Raw genomic sequence first — 15,807 nt, 5'->3', positions numbered from 1 at the left:
AGACTACAAAAAGTCAATAAAACCCCAAAAGTCAGAAATCTGTTAAAACAAAAGAACACAGTAATTAGGACTGTTCATAGAGATTCATGCAATATAACAGAAGTAAATAGGATATATTAATGTGCAGCTAAATTAATAACAGATAAAGTCTTACCACAAAATCACAGTAAAATCAGGCAGCAACTGAATGTGCCCAAAAAAAAAAAAGAAAGAATATAAGGTGAAGGATCACATGAGAAGGCAAGAAATGTTGAACATGCATAAATACAGTTGCAAGTATAAAAAAACTCTTGGAACAAGCTCATGTTGATCAGGATTGAATGCAAGAATGGTTAAGAAGAGGTGAATTTAAACCAGAAGATGACAGGTTAATATTGGCGGCCCAGGATAGTGGACTACATACACATTAGTTTACAAAGTCCATTGAACATGTCAGAGAAATAGACAAATTGCAGGTTTTGCAAAAATATAATTGAAAACAGTCGCACATGTTGTTGCTGGCTTTGATACTGAAAGCCATAATAATGTGGCAAAACTGTTGCACTGGGGATTGTGCAAACATTATAATATTGAAATAGCTGAAAATTATTGGAAACATAAGCCACAAAGCATTTATAGAAAATTATGACGTTTATATCACGTGGGATCACCCATTACCAACAGTTCAAAATATAGATGTAAGAAAGCTAGATATAGTAGTTCATGAACAGAAGGCAAAAGTAGCATTGATTATTGAAATTGCAACACCAAGTGATTACAGTGTCTTACATACAGAGAGAGACACAAAGTCATAAAATACCAGGATTTGCAGGTAGAAATGGGAGCAATGTGGAAGAAGTATAACCAGGCAATTCTAATAGTAGCAGGAACAATGGGTCTCATAAAAAAAAATTACAGTCATATTTAGATATATTACTGATACATGTAACTCCCTATGAATTACAGAAGGAGTCGATTTTGGGCACATTGGGGGTGCTGTGAATAACACTTTTTGCTGACATTAAAGACTGAAACAATACTAATTTCAGGAACTCTAATCATACTTTGACTTAGAAATAGGATCCATTCCCAAAAGACTTGGATAAATTAAACTGAGAGTTTCTATAGGAATGAGAAGTGCACTAACTGGTTCTCTGACAGAGCAGCAGATGCATGGAATAGACTGTCAGATTACATTAAAGCAAGCACTAGTTTACATATTTTTAAGAATAACATGGACAGCTATTATAGGATTAACCATTTCGGTATATTGCTAGACTAGAAGGGCATTATTATCCATGCCAGAAATGTTAAAGTAAAAGTAAACTGAAAATGTACCACTGATACAGCTCAGACATGTTTTTAGTCCCAAGAAACCTTGATTTTGGAGTAGTTGTGTAATTTCATCTTTATATTTGCATTCTGTTGTGTTGGGATTTTGGTTTGTAATGGATTGTAATGTATTTGTTCATTGCCATGGGGCCCAGATAGTAGCTGGGAATAATCATGAAGCAGCACAAATTCACTTTAATCAAAAATTCATAGCAGATGAAAAAGTTTCAAATTTTAGGCAAAACAGTAGGAAATGCTTGGGATGACCAGTGCAAAATCAGCAGTTAAAAAAGGGATTGATAATTTAAAAAATATTATAAGTGAACAGTACATATTAAAGTACGTAATCTGTGTACAAGTACTGTAGAAATACAAATGCTTTTACACACAGTGCTGTTTCAGATAAAAATAATCACAAAAACCTCCACAGATATTTTTAAAGTGCATAATTTGATGGCTTAATATCCTCCCTTTAAGTAATGGCTTGAATGTGATAAACTCATTCCAGCTTTGTGAACAGTTGATCTTTAATAAATGCTCCAATGGTTGTCTTTCTTTCCTAAGTTAATTACTCAATTATCTCCTGCAATTGTAGCAGCCATTGTATCTGTAATTCAAAATGCCATACCTATAAAAGCAGACTTCCCTTTTCCTAGAAGTAATCCCAATACATCCAGCAGGATTCCCAGGAAATCCCAACATAATCAAACAAGTAATGAGGCCCCCTTCAATGAAGGGACACATCCATGACTGCCCAGTAATAAGCTATGGCTGTACTTAGGAGATGGCACAGCTTAGGTGGTTTGGAACATGCTGGCTTGTGGTCAGGTGGGAGCAGGGAGCATAAAAATAGAGATGGCTAAGCAATTTGTTGTTGCTATGTACATCAGACTAGACAGCAGCCTTGCTTTACATATGGCAATTAATCAGAGTGCATGTAGAAATTCTGGTTAAATTTAAGACCAGATCGATATAGCAGATGTGCTACTAGGCTCCAAAGATCACTTGTGCAACTCATGTGCTGCACAGTAGCATTAGGTTATAGTAATGACAATAATTTCTTTGACAAGGCCAGTAGCAATGTATCTTAAGCAGAGAGCACAGCTGAAGGCTAGAAGAGAGGTTCAATAAAAAAGTGATGCTGTCATTAAGTGCATAAGTTTTTATTATCTGAATTTCATAAGTGACATGCACAACTTGTCTCAGAAAAGCAGCAGCAATTTACATCCAAGTCATAATATTTTACTATAGAAAAGTAGTCACCTAACAGGTCATAGTAGCACACAGATGTAGAATTGTTCACATCCAAAAGGAAGGTATCGTAGTATCACTCAGCCATTTACAGCTCCTGCATGTGCACATTTCTCACCATCTGGTGCAGCAATTGTTTCATGAGCCTCCATCAAGACCTGAAAACTAAGGAGGATTAGTGGGTACCAGCTGATCATATTAGCCATATGCTAGTGTTCACATCAAACCATTTTACCTTGCAAGGTTCAGTGCATATCCTCCAGAGGGATAAGAATTAGTTGTGTGCTGCTCTCTGTGGGACACATACATAAAACACATAAAAGCAGTGACCAAATGAGAATAAAGTTACATTATATGGTTTACAGAAAGTCTTCCATATTGTTCATCTATTCAGTTTTTAAATTTAACTACATTAAGAACAACTATATGTTAAATTTGTGGACAACTAAACTATTTTATTTTACAAGCTTTAGTCAACCATTAAGATCAACAATATGAATAGCAAGTTTTTTTTTTTCAACAAAAGTTTTAAGTAATATAACTTTTTTTAGAATAGTTTATTATACAAATGTTTACAACAGCTAAAAGTGTTTTTAAAGTATGTACTGATGCATTAATTGAAGTTCAATTAAGGAAATGTGCTTTTAGTATAAAGTCTTGTCACTTGTATTTTGAGTTACACTTGAGAAGAGTATGACCAGACCAGGCGCGTGGTAATTCTTAATTTTTGTTTTTTGTTGGTCGGAATAAAAAAAAACTTTGAATTTTTAATCAACAGATCCTTCTCCGGTGCTTTTTTCTTTGTAACTGTGGTTCTTTTGGTTTTATTCCATACTGTGCTATTAGTTCTTTGAGAAGGATGTAGTCATCCTGATATTAAATAAAAAAAAAATCGTGGGTACAAGGAACAATTCTACTTTATGCGTTAAAGTCTCAAGATCAATCTGTATGTGGCTGCCAGCTATTCAGATGGATTTATGTAAGCAGAGGCATTTCATATATGATAACTTTTTATTTATTTTCATTTTGTTGACTTATTTATTTATTTAATTTGATATCCAGGTAAGTGAATGAGCCAGTGACAAAAGAAAAATGACACTTGTTAAAGAAACACTGAAGCATTCTGGGTAACTGGCAGCCATCATGCAGCACACTATAATTTATCCTATTATTATACACATTGCAGCAGCATTGCCAGAGGCACTTTAGTGGAGTGCCCATATTCTTATGAATGCATGCATGCATGCATGTCATCCCTATGCCATCATAATGTCAGTACACCTGAAGGAAGGGCTCTGGCTGAAGATTCCACTCTTAGTTGTGAACCAAACAAGTACACATCCAGTCTGTCCCTATGCATCTGTGAGAAGAGCACTCACTTTTCATCCCGCCAACTGTCTATCCCATAACATTGTCTCGTTCCTGACTCTGGGTCACCAGTGGATTGAATGGCAACCCTGACCTGCCCTCAGTGAGGGAGCTCATAATTGTGCATCGGCAGAAAAATAGAATGTTCATTCAGCTCAGCTTCCTGCTCTCAGTCAAAAATAACCACTGTCCCTACCTTATGGCATCATAGTTTTTTTTCCCTTCAGAACATGAACTTATCATGTTACTTTTCTTCATTACAGCTGGCTGGAATTCTGCCCACAGAAGAAAACTTCCTCCTGTGTTTTCGACAGTTTGTAGGATCAAGTATAGAATTTATGGAGGTATGTGTTACAAGTTTTAATTTTATACCTGTGAAAATGTCTCTAGTGTTTCCAGTAAAATAAAAAATAAGCTGGTTACATCATGTAAATAGATTAATGAACTGTTAAAGAGGTGAGAAGCATTATTCTGAAGTTAACCTGTCATACACGAAATACAAAATGTGACTTGAAAAACTGTACAACTTTTAATGTGTGATTTTTATTAATTGATAATGTACACCTTAGTGCAGTCTTATGTCTTATGTAGAGAGTTTGTTTGTGTCTTTTGGCTTTTCCCGGTTAGGGGTCACCACAGCGGAACTCCGGTCCGCTAATGATTGGCAGTTGATTTTTATGTACCGGCTTGCCAGGCCTGACGCACAACCTTCAATGAACGTACACCCATTCACACATGTCTCCACGCAGAAGAAGCTCTAGCTGAGAGTCAAACCAGACAGCGTCTTACTGTGAGGTGACAATGCTACCGCAGCACCGTCTTATGCAGAGAGTAATGGATTAAAATATTGCAATATAATACAGCATTGCCAAAGTATGCATTACGAAGTCAGTGTTAATTATATAAATTAAATCTGTTAGATTATAATAACCAAATCCAAAACTGTACTCACACTAACCAGATAGCTTAATAAACTGCACTTCAGAAAATTGCATTCTTTGAACACAGTTATCCAAGCACCTAATAAGTACTATACCACCAAAAATATCCCTGTCACTATAAGGTTATCAAAAGCATAAGAATATATTTCACCTTGAACCTGTATAGTCTGAGGTATGGCTATAGTTACAGATTATGTGTGGTTACATGCCCCACTCCTGAATGGCTTCCCAGTGGACTGCCGTGCTGGCATTCTTGGTTCAAGCAGCAGATGTGAGTCAATGGGTCAGAAAAAGGGATATGAGGTAGGCATCTAATGACCATCTGTCATTTCCCAGGGGGAGGATGTGGAGACTCAGTCTGCAAGACTACTCTTCAGAGGAAACCAAGAGCTAATCCTGGGGTCAAAAACTGAAGAGGATTTGCTAGTATGCCCCCAGTGGAGTGAAGAGTATGGTGTAGAAACCAGTTCCATATCAGGGCTGGGAATGTACAGAAAAGGTAAAAAATAACCTGGGACCAGCTACAAGGTGATGCCTGTAATTTCTCTGTCTGTGCCCCAGTTTTATAAGGCAAGAAACATTGGAAACATGATAAGTGGCCTGAATGTAGTAGGGTACTGTGAATAAAAAGAAAAAAAAAAGGTTTACAGTCAGTTATTCCAAACATTTATCATATACAAGTGGGAATCATCAGACTTGTTTCATCCATTGCCATTTCATTGAAAGTATGTGCGTGTGTGTGCATGTTAGTGTGAGATTGGAGTATGACAATATGACATTGTTGGCCAAAATGTTGTGTGTGGAGGGTGTATGAGGGTTAGAATGAAAATCCTATATTATGAGAAACTGGTTAAGTGTATGTTGTGGGTAACACAAGGTCTGCGGGTGAAGACATGTGAGTGTGTGTGTGTGTGTGTGTGTGTGTGTGTGTGTGTGTGTGTGTGTGTGTGTGTGTGTGTGTGTGTGTGTGTGTGTGTGTGTGCATGCGCGTGTGTGCGTGTGTGTGTGTGTGTGTGTGTGTGTGCGTGTGTGTGTGCGTGTGTGCGTGTGTGTGTGTGTGCGCGTGTGCGTGTGTGTGTGTGTGAGTGCGTGTGCGTGTGTGTGTGTGTGTGTGTGTGTGTGTGTGTGTGTGTGTGTGTGTGTGTGTGTGTGTGAGCGTGAGTGTGTGTGTGTCCACACTTGCAAATGCAAAAGATGTCATATTGCCAGTTTGTATGTTAGTACAGGATGATCAGACAGTGAGGTTTACGGAAGTTTCTCCCTTTCACCACTGTTGTGTGATCATAGAGTTAGTATATATTACATAGCAGTGATGTGCAGGGCACAGCCTTCCATGTAGGATAGGGGGCTTGCTTTCCTTCCAAAACACTTTTTTTAGTTATTTCAATTCAGCAGTTAATGGAAGTTGCAATCCAAAGAATAATGTTCAGTCGTATCAGTTCTGATCAGTGAACTAATACAAATTCAAAAATTGTTAGTAGGGGTGTACAGTTCCCCATTCTACAGAAATACAGAGTAAATGCTTTGTTTTCAAAGTAGTGTTTTTACTAAGGAAGCTATATCATAGAGATGATTTTATCAGTTTTGTAATCTAACAACTTATGCTGTGTTCCTAGGCACATTTATGTCTGTGCAGCTGTTGACCATGCTGATGTATAGTTCTAAATCAAAGTGTTTGCCAGTATAAAGTACAGCAAAGAAGATGGCCTAGACACATAAACACACAAAAACATACTCGGAGGCTCTAAATAAAAATCTGCCTAAGCAGCAGAGACCTCCAAAGCAGACACCCAATCAACCGTTACTCCAAAACAAAACACGTGCAACACATAACTCACAAAGCCGGTGTGCCGAACAGTCACAGCCCTTAAGGCTATACAACACACCTGATACACTTGTAATAGGTGACTCAATCGTCAGGCACACTGGCGTCCCGCTCACCAGGATGAACAAGGAGAAGTTCGCGTCGAGCTGCCTGTCAGGCGCTAGGAACCGCCACATAACGCAAGCACTCAGGTCACTCCAAGGCAAGTACAAATATGACTCAGTCATTGTCCATGCTGGTGTGAATGACCCGAGATGTACCTCTCTGGACTACATGAAAAGAGACATAGAGGAGCTCTCTGAGCATGTAGCCCAGGCTGGTATGCCCCTGACCTTGAGTAGCATCTTACCCTCACCAAGAATGATGCCACAATATGAAGACAGGATGATCAATTTCAACAATTGGCTTAAGTATTGGTGTCATTCAAAGGGGATCCAATGCCTGTCAGCCTGGGATGACATGCTCGACAAGCCACGATGCTTCGCTAGGGATGGCTTGCACCTGTCACCCCTGGGCTTTCAGATATTGGCAAAGGCTCTTGCTACCCCCATAGTGCCTTTTTTAGGCAAGGCTCAAAAGACAAACCCACCTCCATAGGTATCACAAGGGATAAGAAACTAAGAGTAATGCTACTCAACGCCAGAAGTCTAAACCTCAAGATGCATGCACTCAAAACTCTCCTTAGCATGGAGAACATTGATATCTGTGCAGTAACAGAAACCTGGTTCAAGGCTCCCGAGAGCACCCCAGCCCTGCCAGGTTATACCTCATACCATGCTTTTCGGCCCCAAAACTTGGACCGAACCACAAAAGGAGGGGGGTAACAATATTCGTCAAAGATACCCACACCTCCAGGTTGGTGGCACAGCACGAAGCATCAGAGACTATCCATGTGCAACTAACAGTGGGTAAAACTGCCTTCCAGTTTATAGCCTGCTACAGACCACCCTCCCAAACCCAGGAACCTCACTCAGCCTTCCTGAGAACACTGGAAAATATGAAGGTCTCTCCAAACACCATTATATTGGGTGACTTCAACTACCCAAACATAGACTGGGAGCATTACTCTAGCTCCAACACCCTAGCCCAAAGGTTCCTAGAATTTATAAACTCAAATGCTATGGAACAACTTGTTACCACTCCCACAAGAGGGGAAAACATACTGGACCTGATCATCACCAACATGGGGACTCTATGCTCCAGACCAGAAGTGTATCCCTCACTGGTAGGATCAGTGCATAAACTAATATCACTGGATATTCACATCCCGATCCCACCCCCTGCCCAGAAAACCACAGTGAAAAACTTCTCTAAAGCAAATTTCACACTCCTCAAAACCGAGGTGGAATCCTTCAAAGCCCCCGGCCTGTGGAAAATACAGCCCAGACCGCAGAATACTTTATAAACGCATTCTATGAACACCTTCAGGAATGCATGGATCATGCAATCCCAAATAAAATTAAGACCCAATCCTCCAAAGGCAGACGTCCTGTCTGGTGGACCCCAGCCATAAACAAACTATACAATAAAAGGAGGAAGCTACTACATGATAGAGCAAAATCCCAAAAAGGGAAGGTATTTCTGATCAGTATTAGCAAAAAACTATGTCACTCATAAAATCGTCTAAGGCCAGCTTCGAGAGAAAAATTGCACAGGACACTAAGGATAATCACATGGCTTTCTTTAGTTATGTTAGGAACCTGGGTGGGAATTCCCAGATATTCTCAGAATTAGTCCAAAATTACAAAAAATACACCAAACCCACAGACATTGCCAACATCCTAGCTGACAGGTTCAGTGCAAACTCCCCCACCAAAGGGCAAATATCTATCCCAGCAGAGTGCTGCCCCCCTGACATCTCAGATGCTCAGGTAAGAGCCACCCTCTCCAAAGCAAAAAACACAGCATCAATGGGACCAGACGGTGTCCCGGGCTGCGTCCTACATGAACTCCAAGAAGAGCTAAACCCAAACATAAAACTACTGCTCAATCTCAGCCTTACTACAGGATATGTACCCAAAGAGTGGCGTACAGCAACAGTGGTCCCTCTCCACAAAGGTGGTACCTCAACGAATCCTGGAAACTATCGCCCCATAAGCCTGACTAGCTTGGTCTGCAAAGCTATGGAAAGGATCATCATGGACCTCATAAATAAAGATATTGGGGACCTACAGACACTGGATCCTACCCAGTTCAGCTTTGTTAAGGGCAGATCCTGCCTCTTAAACCTGGTCGATTTCTTTGAAACAGTCACCAAGGCCATTGACGAAGGGAAGGGGGTCCACACAGCCTACCTGGACCTCGCAAAAGCCTTCGATACAATACCCCACTCGGGCATTATAGATAAGCTCACCAGCTTAAATATATACCCCTATGTCACTAGATGGGTTGCAGACTGGCTCAAGGACAGAACCCACATGGTTAGAATTGCTGGAGCCATGTCAGACTCCAAACCAGTTACAAGTGGCGTCCCACAAGGCTCAGTCCTGGGACCTCTCTTGTTCGGTATATATTTCTCGGAGGTACAGGCCAACATGGAAGGACTGTGGCTGACCAAGTTCGCAGATGACTGCAAACTGGGCTCCATAATCGACTCTCCAGCCGACACAAGCATCCTCAAAAAGGGCCTCATAGAAACAGACAACTGGTGCCAGAGCCATGGCCACAAGCTAAACGCCAAAAAGTGTATAGTCATCCCCTATGGCAAAAACAAAGTGCCCACAAATTACCACATAGGTGGTAATCCATTAAGTACAGAAGAAGTAATTAGGGACCTGGGGACCCAAGTTGATAGCAATCTCTCATTTGACAACCACGTGGCCAAAGTGGTTAGAAAAATATTTTATATAGACCACCTAATCATGAAGAGATTCACATCTAGATCAGGGGAGGTCATCGTGCCTCTTTACTCATCCCTCATCAGGCCCATAATTGAGTGCAATGCCCCTTTTGGGATGTACCTTACCAGACACCTGCAGCAACTGGAAAGACCCCAAAAGTACCTCACCAAGAGGATCAAATGGCTCAAACAGATGCCATATGCTGCCCGGATAAAGAAACTCCAGCTCTACTCAATGGCATACCACCTGCTCAGAGGCAATCTGTGCTTGATGTATAAAGCCATGTCTAACCTGGAATTAATAGACATGCTGCACCTCAGAAAATCCAAATCCCATCGAGCTACGCACTCGAGAGACTTGAACCTCAGCACTGAAATAACTAGGACATGCTGTAGGGACAGATTCATAACCCAGAGGCTCCCTTCACTCTGGAATAAAATCCCAGTCCAGGTTAGGCAGAGTCCCTCATTGACTCTCTTCAAGAGGAATCTTGATGAGTGAATGGAGGATCGTAGGTTTACCCCGGGTATCACTTCTGTGTCACTGTTAGACAGAGGCACAGTATACTAACCTCGAAAAAGGGCATTGCAAAATTAATTTAAAATGGGTGGCGAAAGCCAAACACACTCTGGCTAGGCTTATAAATGCCCTAGGGCAGATAGCCTAGTATGAACCTATGAACATATAAGATATGGCAGTGTGGCACACACTGGCCAATTCTTGTCCTACTCTGGTGGTGCCTGTTTCCCACTAGAGTTAATCCCTACAGAGCTGGATGAGAGAGGAGAGGTGTGTGTGTGCAAAGCCTTACACTTCATGATCCCAGAAGGATGATGTCATATTGGCAGTAGAGTGAGAGAGAGGGAGGGAGCGGGAGAGAGATACCAGAGATACCAAAAAATATACATGCCTCTAAGTCAGACCCTGAGTTGTTTGCTTCAACATCAACAAAAATAACCCTTTCTTCTATAAAGGTATTACTTTTTTATTTTAAAAACAAGAGATTTAGCTTGTGGAGATACAAATCATGACCATATAGTTATATATTTGGAGCTAGTCATAATTTTAGAAGAATTTATAAGCTAACCATTACAAACATAAATGATTACAAGATTATAAACTCTTATAACAAATGATCATTACAATTTAATAAATATAAAAATATTACTACCATTCCAAATTTTAAAGGAATATAGAAAGTAAAGTTTGCAGTACAGCCAGCATTATTAGATCGTATCAGATACTCTCAGTTTCTTTTAAGTAGGAGGGCATTCTTCAGCATTTTGTCATAAAGCTCATCCAATGGAAGTAGTATGTCTTATTACTGACATTCAAAATTCCAAATACATTTAACAAGTAATGTTAGCACTTCAGTCGTCCAGTACTATTAGCTCTTATCAAATGCGTTTGGCTTGGTTTAATCAGAAAGACATTTTTCAATGGTTTGTCATAAAGCTAATCTGATGAAAACATTTTATGTATTGCAATGTGTATGTTTTTCTCATTAGTAAGCACAGATCTTTTCAATCAGAAGCATGCAAGGAATACAAGAATTTTGTTATAAAGGTTAAGGCATGCTAATATAGCCACAGCTGATAAAATAAATTGTATCTGATTGCTGATATGATTCAGTAGCCATCCCTACAACTGCTGGGGAATGGATTTAATTTTACAGGAGCTGTGTAACATCACTTAAACTTACATCAATTTAACTTGCAATTGTTTTCAACTACCTTGAGCAGATATTCTGATATGTAATTGGCCTTCAGAAGCTTGTCATGCACTTCTGGTGAAATATATGTTATCATCATTTTACTTGGTAAAATTAACCCCATTTCTTTTTTAACTCACTTTTTTATTTTTAGTTTAGTTTCCTCCCACCCATGCCCAATGAACATCTGTCTCTGTCCCTATATTTATGTATTTTGTCTGAGCTTTAAATAATAACTGAAATTATATTTTTTTCATTCAGACTATTTAAATTTTCTCAAATAATGAATTCTTTCTTGTTTTTGATTGATCAAATTATTGTCCAGATGTTTGTCTGCTCTCAGTCATTCAAGGTGGTAAGCATTTTTGCATTAATGTGTTATGTAAGACAAAAGAATTACATTATTATTTTTGTTTCAGTAATATATGGTATGTGCTTCATTTTGTAATTGCTAACTAGCAAGTTACTAGCAAGTTAAATAAAGTAAAAATCGATATTCATACACAACACACAACATGAACTACGAGCAATACTCACACAAACAACTTTCACACAAAACTGGATGCACAAATACCCACACATGCACACACACAGTGCTTTATTTGTAGAGTTTTATGTCAGCACCTCAGACATAGGGTATGTGTGTATATATATATATATATATATATATATATATATATATATATATATGTATATATATATATATGGGTCTACTGAACATAATTAACAGACCCAAATGTCGATGTCCTTAACATCAAACACAGAATATCAACGATGTAAATGTTGACATATTACAAGCTCGGGCCATGAAAACCCAAACATTTATTTTTTTATACAAAAGACAGACATCTTTTTTTTTTGCAGGGGGGTCAAACCTGAAATTACACAATACTGGGGAAAAGGCATAATCCCCAACCTGCTTAGTTGACCAGATTGTGTCAACTGAACAGATGTCGACTAAAAGGAAAATCAACTATATTTAGCCCACTCATTTTTATATTGTAAAATATGTAAATCCAACTGCAAGTGCAGTTTAATTGTGTACACTGTTAAGGCCAAGACTTTGCATTGTAATCATATCTGCAGTAAAGTAAAGACAAAAAATTCAACAAATCAGGGGACAAAAAATTCAACAAATCAGCAGTGAATTCATCAAGGTCATGTGTTCACAACCCAGAACTTTGGCTTTCACATGAAATTCATTATTAAATCTTAATTGTATTTGCTAAATTTGGGCCTAGCGTACTAATAAACATAGTGTGCAACTGCACAAATGCATTGTTACAGTATGACTAGTGTGTGTGTGTGTGTGTGTGTGTGTGTGTGTGTGTGTGTGTGTGTGTGTGTGTGTGTGTGTGTGAAATTATAATTGTTTAAAAATGTATATTCTGTCTAACAGTGAGACTGTTATTTTTGATCTGAATGGAAATTTCTTGTATCCCCTGACTGAGCCTGAAAGTGGTCCAGTAAAATAAGTGCTGTTCCATGGTCAGCAAATCTGAATGATTAGAAGTAAGTAAATATGTTTACTGCACTGCCCATTGTTACTGGCATTCATAGACATGGCTGAAGGGAATGAGCTGTGCTGCCGACAAGGCTGCCATGGACTTTGAGTGGTGTGGTGGCATGCATACTGCCAGGTATTATATGGGTGCACAACATGCCAAATAATGGAGGGAATCACAGTGCGCTATAACACTCTTACATCATATCTTACTGTACAGGTATTCACTGTTATGCTGTACTCTGCCATCATGCCACACAGAGATACAAACATTGTTTTCAATAATCAGGCCTGACAGAGGCGATAGGGGTCATTCCCATAAAATGTTAATGAGGGTTTTTCATGGTGCATACATTCATTGATGGGAGCTTGGCAGCATCAATCTGCAGGGGTGGAGACAAGTTGATTACATCACAGAGAACTCTGGAAGGAGTAATTTGCCATTTTTTTTTTTGTAGTTTAATGTTAATGTTGCTGATCAAGTCAGTGTGCTATGCAACGCAGTGCATTGCAGGGAAGGGCGATTGGTGTAGTCATATGTGTTACTCCAAGTATAGATACGTGGCTCTGGTCCCATAACTTGTGTAGCTGGGAAAAGTGTGTGCACAGCTGGTGTGGTGTCTCTGAATTACATGTGATCTTGGGGAGGGTCATTTACATCTATGCTCCATTAACAGGGTACTTCAGCTGCACATCGGAGTAAAACCAAGTATAATGCCTTCCTTCATTGTATATCGGTTTTTGTGAATCACAAAGGGCTTTGCTACACCATTCTACTCCATAGCAGGACTACCCCACAAGACACCATGTTCACAAATCACACCCACACAGTCACACATTTTGCAGGGCCTACCCCACGAAGCACTGTTCACAAATCACATCCACACATTTTGCAGGTAAGATTACAGTCTGCTGGCCAACATTTATCAGCATTGTTTTTCATTATTATTAGCAAGGTAGTTAACTTTATTGCAAGCAGTATTTATTCTAAAGTTTTGTTTTTGGTTCAGGTAAGGAATTGGTCCTATTGTCTATATTATTTTTTAAATTTAAGATACCATTTGTCACCATACCTCTCAAACTCATGGAGCAAAAAATCTGAATGAAAGCCTAAAATAATGGGGGAGGGGGGGGGAGGCCTAAAACAGGGACAGATTTTAAATATTGGTCTTATAAACTTAGCAAGATTTGTGTTAGCATGCATTTTCTGAAGGATATGAAGTCTGAACTCAAATGTATGTCATTATTTGGTGACTTCAGTCCTCAGTGATCTGCCAGAAAACCACAAATTTTATGATGAACAGACCAAAAAACATGAGGTAAGAATGCAAATATCTGGATAGTTGAGAGGTATATTTACCATTAGGTGTACTTTACAGACAGAAGTTTTCAGATGGAAAGAAGTCAGGCATGACTTTTGTATACCGACCACAGGTCACAAAATCACTTGGTTAAGGAAAATAGACTCATGGAATCTAGTAGATTAGATCATCATGTTTTCCAGACCTTTTACTTTCTTTGTTAAGAATATCTGAACTTTTTTTAAGCTGTAGTACACAGCATTATATTCTATAAGTGGCTGGATCAGTGATATGATTTCTATTGTTCCTCTGGTTATGCCTTTGAGTATGAGATTTGCTAGGAAGTAAGCCTTTCTGACAGACAGAAGTTTTCAGATGGAAAGAAGTCAGGCATGACTTTTGTATAACACTGGTCAAAACCTAGTTTATTGTTTTATCGTGATTCTTACATATTTATTTTCATTGTGTACATTTTGTGTTTTTTCATTAATTTTTGTAATCAAAGTATTTAGCTTTTGACAGAGTTTGCCACAGAAAAATTCTACTTCAGATATCCTTGTTAGGTGTTTCTCAGCCCACCCTTCTATGGTTCAAAAGCTACTTATCCAATAGGGATCAGTCAGTAAAATGGCATTCCACCCTCTCTCCATACCTCCCAGTCTCCAGCAGTATACCACAACACTCTATCGTTTGTCATCTCCTCTTTAACATTCTCAGACATACAGGATGGCACAGTGGTGCAGCACTAGCATTGTCGCCTCACAGCAAGAGGTTCTCCAGTTTGATTCTCGGCTGGTGTGCCTTCTGTGCAGGTTCTGCATGTCCTCCCTGTGCTTGCGTGGGTTTCCTCCCATTTTACAAAGACATGCGTCAGGAGCATTTCTCCCCGGGCCTCCACTGAAAAATGGCTTTGTTCCAAGTTGACTTTCCCGGTTAACAAAAGTTAAATAGATAAATAAAATAAAAATTCTCACAAGCACCCTCCACACATCGATACTGCTTAATACAGTATGCAAATGACTCCACACTCATTTGCACATCTGACAACATGGCATACCAAGTAAAAATTACTCAAGAAGCTTTAGCAGCTACTGAAATATGGTTTTGTAACTTACAGCTCATTACTTCTATCAATTTCTCTCCCCGCTCTAAATGTAATGTAAGCCTACTTTTCTCTAACTTCAGTTCCTGTTTGTATCGTACTAACTTACCTTTAATGCCTCTATAAACTTACTAAAATTTCTCTAAATGTTAAATCGCCAAGGTATAACTTGTATTTATTCCTAAAAAATGTTTTCATATTATGTCTAAATTGGTATAATTATATAAACTGTAGTTGGTTTTTGTATCACTTTTAAAGCTTGGAAAATGATTGTTCTTAAATTGCTTTGTAATGCTTTGGAGCTTTTCTCTCTGGGACTCCACTGAAAATGGGTTCCTACCCAGTCAGACTTTCCTGATAATCATATATCAATAGACAAATACATTTACTTTTTCCAAAATGTGGTAATACTATATTTAGTAGCACTGAGAGTGAGATGCTTCTAACAGCACCAAACACTAATTTTGTTTGAAGTTTTATTTAAGGTAATTATACTTCACCATTTACATATCAATTTGTTTTTTATTCACAATTTTCTTCTAGTATTTTTATTGAAAATAAAATAAGAGTGGCCCCAAAACTGTGCCTATAAAACATCCATTGGGCACCTCAGCAAAATGAGTAGAATTTATCGTTAAGGTCTGTAAGAGAGG

The 15,807-nt window shown here is 38.9% G+C and overlaps 1 protein-coding gene across 1 annotated transcript in view; it reads left to right on the top strand.

The window, feature by feature from the left end:
• The window catches only part of CALB2 (calbindin 2), an 865,351-nt gene that overhangs the window by 334,260 nt on the left and 515,284 nt on the right, over positions 1 to 15,807 (top strand). Inside the window, exon 4 of the mRNA XM_044081296.1 lies at positions 4,194 to 4,274. Within this exon, the coding sequence (XP_043937231.1) occupies positions 4,194 to 4,274 (81 nt within the window). The remainder of the gene's footprint in view (positions 1 to 4,193; positions 4,275 to 15,807) is intronic.

This window comes from Protopterus annectens, chromosome 8.part0, assembly GCF_019279795.1.
Source record: "Protopterus annectens isolate FY-2018-M chromosome 8.part0, PAN1.0, whole genome shotgun sequence".
Lineage (NCBI taxonomy): Eukaryota > Metazoa > Chordata > Ceratodontiformes > Protopteridae > Protopterus > Protopterus annectens.
Note: the sequence above shows the minus strand (reverse complement) of the source record. Positions and strands in the feature narration are given on the sequence as shown.